The sequence below is a fragment of the Procambarus clarkii genome, chromosome 3 (assembly GCF_040958095.1).
Source record: "Procambarus clarkii isolate CNS0578487 chromosome 3, FALCON_Pclarkii_2.0, whole genome shotgun sequence".
In the NCBI taxonomy this organism is placed as follows: domain Eukaryota; kingdom Metazoa; phylum Arthropoda; class Malacostraca; order Decapoda; family Cambaridae; genus Procambarus; species Procambarus clarkii.
In genome coordinates this window covers 27,972,819-27,983,068 of record NC_091152.1, presented here as the reverse complement: position 1 = coordinate 27,983,068, position 10,250 = coordinate 27,972,819, and the positions used below count along the sequence as shown (strand labels likewise).

General features: G+C 40.6%; 1 protein-coding gene across 1 annotated transcript in view; it reads right to left on the bottom strand.

The window, feature by feature from the left end:
* Positions 1-304: 304 nt before the first annotated feature.
* The window catches only part of LOC123760934 (uncharacterized), a 357,440-nt gene continuing 347,494 nt past the window's right edge, over positions 305-10,250 (bottom strand). Inside the window, exon 12 of the mRNA XM_069330069.1 lies at positions 305-340. Within this exon, the coding sequence (XP_069186170.1) occupies positions 320-340 (21 nt within the window). The 3' untranslated portion in view covers positions 305-319. The remainder of the gene's footprint in view (positions 341-10,250) is intronic.

Sequence of the window (10,250 nt, the reverse complement as noted above, 5' to 3'; positions counted from 1 at the left end):
CACTAACACACCTCCAGCCAGGGCCATCAACACGCCTCCAGGGCCATCAACACAACACCACCATCAACACACCTCCAGCCAGGGCCACCAACACACCTCCAGCCAGGGCCACCAACACACCTCCAGCCAGGGCCACCAACACACCTCCAGCCAGGGCCATCAACACACCATCCAGCCTACCACCACAAGCTTATAAATATACTACACATGTCTAAGAGCAAATAAAAGAAAACAGTTACCTTAACTATTGAAGATGCAGCAGGATTTTGTGGATAAGCCAGCAGCAGTCCCTCTCGACACGGTTTTAAAATGGCGGCGACTACCACAACATGCAACGAGCCTAAAGAATGTCCAGCGCTAGCATTATCTAAACGCTATTATATATTATCAAGCAATACGGAAATCTAAAATAAAAAAAATGATACAAATAATTGTATTAAATATTTATTTGCAATTACAATTCCTCGGGAATATATTTTTGCGTTAGCAAAACATATTAAGTTCGTATTTAGTTTAACTCATTTAAATTCTTTTCAAATAATAACCTGATTTTACCTGATGGCCATTAACATTAATGTTTTATGTTGATACATTTCATACCCTTATTATTTCAATTTCTTTCTTTATTATGCACCCCATACCCATCCCGTGGGCGGTGGTGTAAAGGATTACAGAGGGACATAATGGGTTCAGGAACTGAACTCTCTAGTTTGTTTAGCTAAGCAAATAACAATTTTTGACGCTAGTTACAAAATTATTAATGTTATATATACATGTACACACTCTCATACATACATGTACATATATATATATATATATATATATACGTATACATATATACATACACATGCATATTTATAATCACCCACACAAATACACACATCAATAATCTCTGTGTCACTTATTTTATACATGTTCTTGTAGAACATTCTATTGCGAACACATTGGGCGCTGCCCAATAAACTCGCCCCTCGGGGCAAAATTATTTTTTTTTTTTTAATCTTGTGGAACATAAAATGGCCGCCTGTGTTTATGCTGTCGTCAGATGGCGCTGTGACGTCACAGATGAGGGAAGCACGTACTGCGCATTAATGCCTCGATCCCTCGTTATTTATTTATTTTATTTATTTATATATATATATATACAAGAACGTACATTGGGGGGTTAAGAGACAACATAGAGCTTAAGTTAGAATTATAATCTTGTAAAACCACTAGCTTGCATATAGCGTTTCGGGCAAGTCCTTAAACTAATCTTTGAGCAAATTCTTAAACAGAGTTTTAGAGAAATAATTAAATGTAAAATTGATAAAAAGTGTTTAACAGGTACATTACAGCTTTACTTTACAAGTACAGATGATTTTAAGTAGGATAATTACAGTAAAATTGTCAAAAAATTGTTTACAGGTACGATGCAAGAATTTTCGACACAAAAGCAGATCAGAACAATACACAATAATGAACAAGGAATCCTAAGTACAATTAGGAAAACATCTCAGGGTTATACATTGGATTACTGAAGCACAATATGAGGATCATTACAAATAGTAATGCAGTAGAATATGCACTCATATTCTATTATTAAGTTAATATTAAGTTCCTTCCTCATGTTAAGTATCTTTGTGGTACTAGGGACATCCAAGGATTATCTTCAAGGCTTCGTTCTGCAAGTTTTCAAGCCCTTTAAGCTTTCTTTCAGTCATCAAGGCAAGCAGAGATGCAACATAATCCACTACCTCCTTTATGAACTGGCGTTACTCTTGCGTTTTTAAGGATATCAGGGAAGGTATGACACTCAAGGGATTTGTTGAACAGCAGAGCTATAAGTGGTGCAAGGGCATTGGAGGCGCTCTTGTATACAATGGATGGGATTTCACTGATGTTCCCAGCTTTGGTTTTTAGTGAATGTATGATGGACACAACATCTGACGGGCTGACTGGTGAGAGGAGAAGAGAGTTTGGATAGCTGCCTGAGAGATATGCGTTGATATGTGTCTGACTCTGTGGGATTTTACTTGCAAGGTTAGCACCAATCGATGAAAAGAAGCTATTAAATTCATTCGCCATTTCTAAGTCAGATGACAGTGTAAGGCCATCCTTAGAGAGTGTTATCTGGTTGTGGGAGTGTTGTTTAGTTCCCAGGACGTTAGAGATGGTATTCCATGTGCTTTTCATGTTGCCTTTTGCTTCTTTGAATCTAGTCTCATAGTATGAAAGTTTTGCTTTTCTTATGATACTGGTAAGCACTGACGAGTACCTTTTAACTACTTCCATTGGAATTAGGCCACTCCTAAATTTCTTTTCGTATTCATGTTTTTTGTTGATTGATTTGATTATGCCACTTGTGAGCCACGGGTTATTTTTTCTTTTATCAGTTACTTGTTTGGTAAGGAGGGGACAGTGAGTGTTGTAGAGGCTTAGAGTTTTGTAGAGAAAGAGGTTAGTTGATGAGTTTATATCCTGTGAATTATTAAATTCAGATTCCCAGTTAATATTGTGAAGTGCATTAGAGAGATTGCCTAAAGCTGATTCACTATGTAGCCTGAATGAAAGTTTTTTGGTTTCTGGTGGTGATGTGTCAATGTTTGCTATGAGGAAAGTAGGATAGTGGTCAGTTGTTCTGTCATAAATTACCCCAGATGTAAGGGGAGCTGTTATATTAGTCCAAAGGTGATCCAGGGTAGTGGCAGATGTTTGAGTGACTCGGGTGGGCTTGGTGATTGTGGGGATTAGCATACAGGAGTGCATGCTGTTACGGAAATAGTCAACTTGAGGGTTGTTTTCAACATTCAATAAAGAAATTCTGGAGGGCTTCTGTGCAAGGGTTAGGATGAGCTAGCCTAAGCATTTTTATACCAATTTGACAGTTATTTTCAGTAACACGATAAACAACGCTCGGAATATTAAGTTCCTTTCTCATATTAAGTATCTTTGTGGTACGAGGGCACCCAAGGATTATCCTCACGGCTTCGTTCTGCAATTTTTCAAGCCCTCCAAGCTTTCTTTCAGGATGCCTTAAAGTTAGTTTAGTTCATTTATTATGCACCCCATACCCATCTTGTGGGCAGTAGTGGAAAGGGTTGCAGAGGCACATAATGGGCTCAGGGACTGAACCCCACAATTCATTTAGCTAAGCAAGTTACAATCTTGATGAGCTAGTTACAAAATTCAGTATAAGTCGTCACATCAACAATGGGTCACAAGTACAGTTTCTAAATTAAGCAACTGACATATGTGGAGAGCTAGTGTCACAATTGATATGTTTGTCCTGCACACCGCCCCTCATCCAGTGGGCAGCGGTGGATAGGTTACAATCACTTTGTTACTACTTACAGTTAGCAAACTGGGGATATTTGGCTAAAATTTCTGGTACCAGATAATTTTGAATGAAATATTGACACATCGTTGGTACATTGGTTATAAAATTGTCTCTGAATTCACTATCACATAGTGACGGAGGGTGTGCGAATAATTTTGTTGACAGTTAACATTTGGTCAGGTCTACATCGGCAGATAATGAGAATTCCCAGAAATACTTGTAACCGAGTCTAAGCCGAGCAGTAGTAACATCTAGAAGTCTGCTGATTTTATTGGATGAATCATAGATGTGTCGCTCCTGTTGCATAATAGTATTGAACGAAAGTTAATCTCCCCAAACAATTTCGCGTTTTGGGCAAGTTACCCCTCCACTCTCTCCATTTTTTTTTGGACATTCCCTGGTAGTGTGCGGAAATACTGAAAAGTGTATACTCTTTTCAACTTTGTCACCTTAATTCTCGTCCTATGTCTTTCATTTTGGTATCAATGCGTTCGCAATAGAATTCCCAACAGAACTATGTGAATATAATGTCAAAGACAGCAGCGCGCTCCACCCGCCGACAAGATGAATGTAGGCCAAGGGTACCAGAAAAAGAAAGCTGAGCGTGATAATACTGAAAAGTGTATACCCTTTTCAACTTTGTTACCTCAATTCTCATCCTAGGTTTTTCAATTTAGCATCAATATGTTCGCAATAGAATTCTCTACAGGACTAAAGGCATATAAACTCCAAAAGCCCGGCTTACCATCCGCAACAAACAGAGAAAGCGAGAGCGTGTTACCAGGGAGCGCACAAGAGCGATAAAATGTATACACTCTTTTCATTCTGGTCACCTCAATTGTCATCCTAGGTCTTTCATTTTGGTATCAATGTGTTCGCAATAGAATTTCCAACCGGAATTTATGCATGAAATGTCAAAAACAGCAGCGTGCTCCACCCGCTGACGTGATGAAAGCACGGCGGACCATCCACACAAAACAGAGAAAGTGAGAGAAAGTAACCTGGGAGCACTCTAGTGCAATGTAATGTGAACACACTTTTCACTTTGGTTACCTCAATTCTCGTCATATGTCTTTCATTTTGGTATCAATGTGTTCGCAATTGTATCTGCTGGCATTTTACCCTTTGCTTGGATCTGAAGGGTTTTAGGCTCACCACGATGCAATCTGATAGTACCACACGTGTATATACCTATCTTCAAGCAGCAATTCACTCATTCAAACCGACTTATAATAGTTATCCATATATAAATGGTAATCTTTGTTCTACCTGTTAACCTGTCATATGAAGAAAGATTGTCAAAGCTTATATTACATTCTCTAGAAAAGCAAAGAATTAGGAGTGACATATGGTAGAGGTGCACAATGGGATGAATGGACATAACAAAGGGGACATTAATGGGGTATTAAAAGTAGCAACACAAGACAGAACTCGAAACAAAGTGTAAAAATTGGAAAAATTTAGATTTAGGAAAGAACTGCATGGGTAAATACACTGGGTTTGTACCTTAAGGTTCATGTATGCAATATTACAGAGTTCCAGTTAACTCCCATGCATGCAATCAATTTATGTTATGTTTATGTTTTTTATGTTAAAATGTTTTTGTTGATTTGTTTGTATATTTTCATAAGTAAAGCATGCTTACCGTCTTATTCCAAGTTTTATGATAACTTTACAATGTTTAAAACATAAAGTTCAATATATATTCTGGTTTTCATACAGGAATTATACGTTAATATAACATCATAATAACGTAATGATGTCGTGTAAATAACGTTATACTGACGTCATATAAATGTTATATTTATGTTATAAGAACGTAAATTGGATAGCTTTACAGAAAGTAAACAAAAAAAACTAAATGTTGACTGAAAATTATTTATTCTTAAATATAAAGCATGAAAACATTATAATACCATAGCATTTACTATTATTTTTAAATTTTTACATAAATCTTAAAAAACTGTGTCATAAGAATATATGTTTTTAGTTATATCCTTTGGTTTTAAGAATGTCAGATATACGTATTTATGTCAAAAGTTACAGTATTACCTTTGTGGAACCATTTAAAAACGTCCACAAACGTTCTGTGTTTGCTGGGTATGGGGGGTTGTTAAGGGGTTAATAAATAAGTACATGAATTACAGAGTATCCCTTCTTCCTGTGTGGGAGTGCATAGATCAACCCTTAGACTAACATATATGGTCTAGTAGCAAGTTATTACTACTGTGGATAGTTTATTTTGGGGGCCGGGCCTTTTAGCTCTCCCATATTTGATACTCTTGTCTTCTAACTACCCTTACCCCTTAATAGTACCAGTTCCCCATAGAAGTCCACACATCCTATTATTTATAACAAGTGGTTGGCCAGTCCGGGAGGAACATTATAAGTGTAAAAAATTAGATTCTTGAGTGCCAAAATTAAAATTTTTTGTTTTCCGCAGAACGGTTGTGTGCTAGCCTAGGGTCCAGCTCATCTAGCAAAGGACATTCTTGCACTGACTGGACACCCAGCTGGATCCCTTCACGATTAAGGTTAGTGTGGCCTTGTGTTAGGGGCCGTGCAAATTTTTTTGTTTTTTTCCAATTTTTATTTTTGAATTTTTTCTTTGGCTGGGAGCTAAAATTGTTAGTGATGTCATCTGAAATGCAGAGACTGGCAATGGAGCCTTCAGTGGTAGAGATAAAGAAACTTAAAAAGTCTAATTTAGTATTGTTAGGCAAGGAATTTGGCCTAGAATTAAATGACGCGGATAAAAAGTGGACTTTGGTGAATGAAATATTACAACATTGTATTGATGAAGAACTATTGGCAAGTGATACACCTTTATGCCAGCCTAGCCAAGCAGAAAGTGCAACTCATAGGGATAGAGAATTAGCTTTAGAGTTAGCAAAAATAAAATTAGAGGAGCAAAGACTCAAAAGCGAGGAGGCTAGAATTAGAGGGAATGCCACTGGACCTCCACCTGCCGGGGATTCAAACCCCAGGCATTATGAGAAAAAGCATAATTTGCCTGAATTTTCCGAGTCAGACCCTGAAAGGTTTTTCAACCATTTTCAGAGATTGGCCATGTCCATGAACTGGCCAAAGGAAGAGTGGGTGAAAATCCTACAGGGAAGACTTAGGGGTAAAGCACAAGATATTTTTATAAACATGCCTGACGACGAGTATTTTGAATATGATAAAGTCAGGGAATGTATTTTGCGGGCATATGAAATTACTCCTGAAGCTCACCGCCAAGTTTATCGCAACCTTAGGCCTACTCACAACCAACCGCTCACTGAATTTGTGAATGATCAAATTCGATTGTTTGATAGATGGATTCGCTCGGCGAAAGCCGAAACATACGAGGCTCTCAGGAACTTAATTTTAATGGAGCATTTTATAGATATTATGCCAGAGAATGTTTCACAGTATATTAGAGGAAGGGTAGAGGTAAATTCTAAAATAGGGGATTTGGCCAAGTTGGCAGAAAACTACCAATTGGCGGGCAAAAGGCCCAATAAAAATAATTGTACCCCACAGAGTAGCAAAACTTATACCCACAGCCAGTCCAGACCAGCTCATTCTAACCCTTTACCTAATGCACCTTCTGTTTCAGACATAACTAACCCTGTTAAAGTGTCTAGCCCCACGGCACCTAAGGGTGAACCGAAGGGTAATTCTGTTAGTAATGTCTCTTCTCCCTGACGTTTTTGTGGTCACTGTAATCGTCCAAACCACACTATTAGCCGTTGTTGGAACTGTACCTGGAAAAAAGACCCAATGCTCTAGTTGTGACACAGGGCTTGAGGCCTTCGGAAGGGTTAGGGAGTAAGACCGCCAACCCACAGTGGTTGGACTTGCTTACGCCATTCTTACAATACAATACAATACAATTTTATTTAGGTAAGGTACATACATACAATAAATATTTACAAGGATTGTTTGACTTATAGGTAGAGCTAGTACATACAATGCCTAAAGCCACTATTACGCAAAGCGTTTCGGGCATGATAAACTTAAATGACAAGCTTAATACTAATTGAGCATAATGAGTAGAATGAAAACAAGAAATGAAAACATAGATGAAAAAGCAGCACAAATACAATTATGTCGACAAACAGCGCTCTTTAAAGAAAAAAACAGACATTGGTTGACAATAGAAGGGTAAGGTAGGTTACAGGGAATTTATTAGGTATAGCTTCGCTTTTAACTTAAACTGGTTGAGAGAGGTACAGTCTTTAACATGGTTGGGAAGGTCATTCCACATTCTGGGCCCCTTGATTTGTAGAGCATTTCTAGTTTGATTAAGTCGTACTCTAGGAATATCAAAACTGTATTTATTTCTGGTGTGATGCTCATGGGTTCTGATACAACCTTCTATGAAGCTTTTGAGATCAGGATTGGCATTATAGTTTAGCGTTTTATATATGTATAATACACATGAGAGAATGTGCAGTGACTTAATGTCTAACATATTCAGAGATTTAAGTAGGGGTACCGAGTGATGTCTGGGGCCAGAATTGGATATTGTCCTAATAGCAGCTTTGTGTTGAGTAATTAGAGGACGTAAGTGATTTTGGGTAGTAGAGCCCCAAGCACAAATACCATAGTTGAGATATGGATAGATAAGGGAGTAATAGAGAGTCACCAGGGCAGGGCGTGGTACATAATATCTGATCTTAGAAAGTAAGTAAGTAATTATCAAAAGAAGGCGCCAAACCGGGAAGGCTATGTAGCACCATCAAATACGCAAAATAATCAGAGGGCGCTAAATATCACCAAGGATGCCAATACGAGAACAAAAACGCATAAGGCGAACGATATCAAAAGTATCCGAGTCACCAAGAATTCTATCGAGGGACAGGTGACCGCGAGGGGCGGTCGGAAAGCAAGACACACGCTCGTCCTGGAAGTCAGGACATTCAAGAAGGACATGCACGACCGTAAGAGGGACAATGCAACTAGGACAATAAGGAGCAGGGCGGCGCTCCATCAAGTGACCATGGGTTAAGCGAGTATGGCCAATACGCAACCTCGCCAGAGCTGTTTCCCACCGCCGGTTACGGTGGAAGGAGGACGGCCACGAGGAAACACAACATTTAAGAGTACGTAGCTTGTTACCAGTAACAGACAACCAAGAAGCCTGCCAACGGGTAAGGACTGAGGAATGGATAACCGGGTAAAAGTCGGAATACGGAATGCCTTTACGAGAGATGGGACAAGAGCGGACAGCTTCCTTAGCGGCAGCATCCGCACGCTCATTTAAAGACACGCCAATATGGCTGGGAACCCAACAAAACTCAACCGACTTAAATTTACTGTGAACGAGAAACAGCCAATGCTGGATCTCGACAACTACTGGATGAACCGGATTAAAGCACCCGAGAGCCATGAGGGCACTACGAGAGTCAACAACAACCACAAAGGAAGACTGACAACGAGAAAGCAGGAGACGAAGAGCATAGAGAATAGCATAAAGTTCCGCTGTAAAGATGCTAGTCTCCGGAGGCAAGCGACACATATAAGTGCGATCAGGAAAAACAACAGAGTAGCCAACACCGTCCGCTGACTTAGACCCATCGGCGAAGACAGAAACGGAGCGGGAGTGAGAAGAAAAGTGCTCGAGGAAAAGGCGTTTTAGAACCGTAGGAGGGGTAAAAGCTTTAGTGATACGAGTCAAGGATGTACAAAACCGCGGAAGAGGGACCCTCCACGGGGGCAAAGAAGGAACAACACGAGGAGAAACATCAGAAATACGAACGGAAAGAGAATCCTGTAGGCGAGATAACCGGACAGAAAGAGGGAGGTGGTGAAGAGGAACAGGAACCGCAGGAGGGGTAAAAGTTAAAGCACGACAGAGGCGAGAGGAAGGATGTTGCAAGGACCGCGCAAGATAGCGAAGACAGTAGCGATCACGGCGGTCCTGGAGAGACAGGAAGCCAGTGTCAACATACAAGCTAAGGACGGGAGTCGAACGAAAGGCACCAGAACTGAGGCGCAACCCAGTATGGTGCAAAGCATCAAGACGGCGAAGAGTAGAAGGAGAAGCAGACGAGTAAGCAGGGCAACCATAATCGAGCTTAGACAGGACGAGAAAGGAATGTAAAGCAAGGAGAGTGCGCCTATCTGCCTCCCAAGAAGTATGGGACAAGACCCGAAGGAGGGTAAGGGCCTTAGAGCACTCAACACGGAGGTAAGAGATATGGGGAGACCAAGACAAACGAGTGTCAAGGAATAACCCCAAAAGCTTCGCGGAATCTTTGTATTCAAGGGGATGACCATAAAGTGACAAAGAGGGACGAAGAACAACCCGTTTCCGCGTAAAAGTCATGGCACAAGTCTTAGAAGTAGAGAACTTGAAGCCATGACCTGTGGCCCAAGACGACACGGCATCAATTGCAAGTTGAAGCCGGCGTTGAAGGAGAGGCGAATCATCACCCTGACAACAAAGGGTAAGATCATCGACATAGAGAGCGGAGAAGACACCAGAAGGAAGAGAGGAAAGAAGACCATTGAGGGCAACCAGAAAAAGAGTAGTGCTCAGAACACTACCCTGGGGCACACCTTCGTATTGCTGAAAAGAGGGAGACAGAGCGGTACCAAGGCGCACCCGAAAGGAACGACGAGAGAGGAAGCTGCGGAGAAAGAGAGGGAGATGACCACGAAGGCCAAAAGAATGAAGTTGAGATAGGATATGATAACGCCAAGTGGTGTCGTAAGCCTTTTCTAGGTCAAAAAGGACGGCAACAACGGAGGTCTTCGCAGCAAAAGCAGTACGAATATAGACCTCCAAGTTCACCAGGACATCTGTCGTGCTGCGGCACTTGCGGAAACCAAATTGAGAAGGGGAGAGGAGGTGATGGTGTTCCAGGAACCACATCAGACGAACGTTAACCATACGTTCAAAGAGTTTGCAGACACAACTTGTGAGAGCAATAGGGCGAAA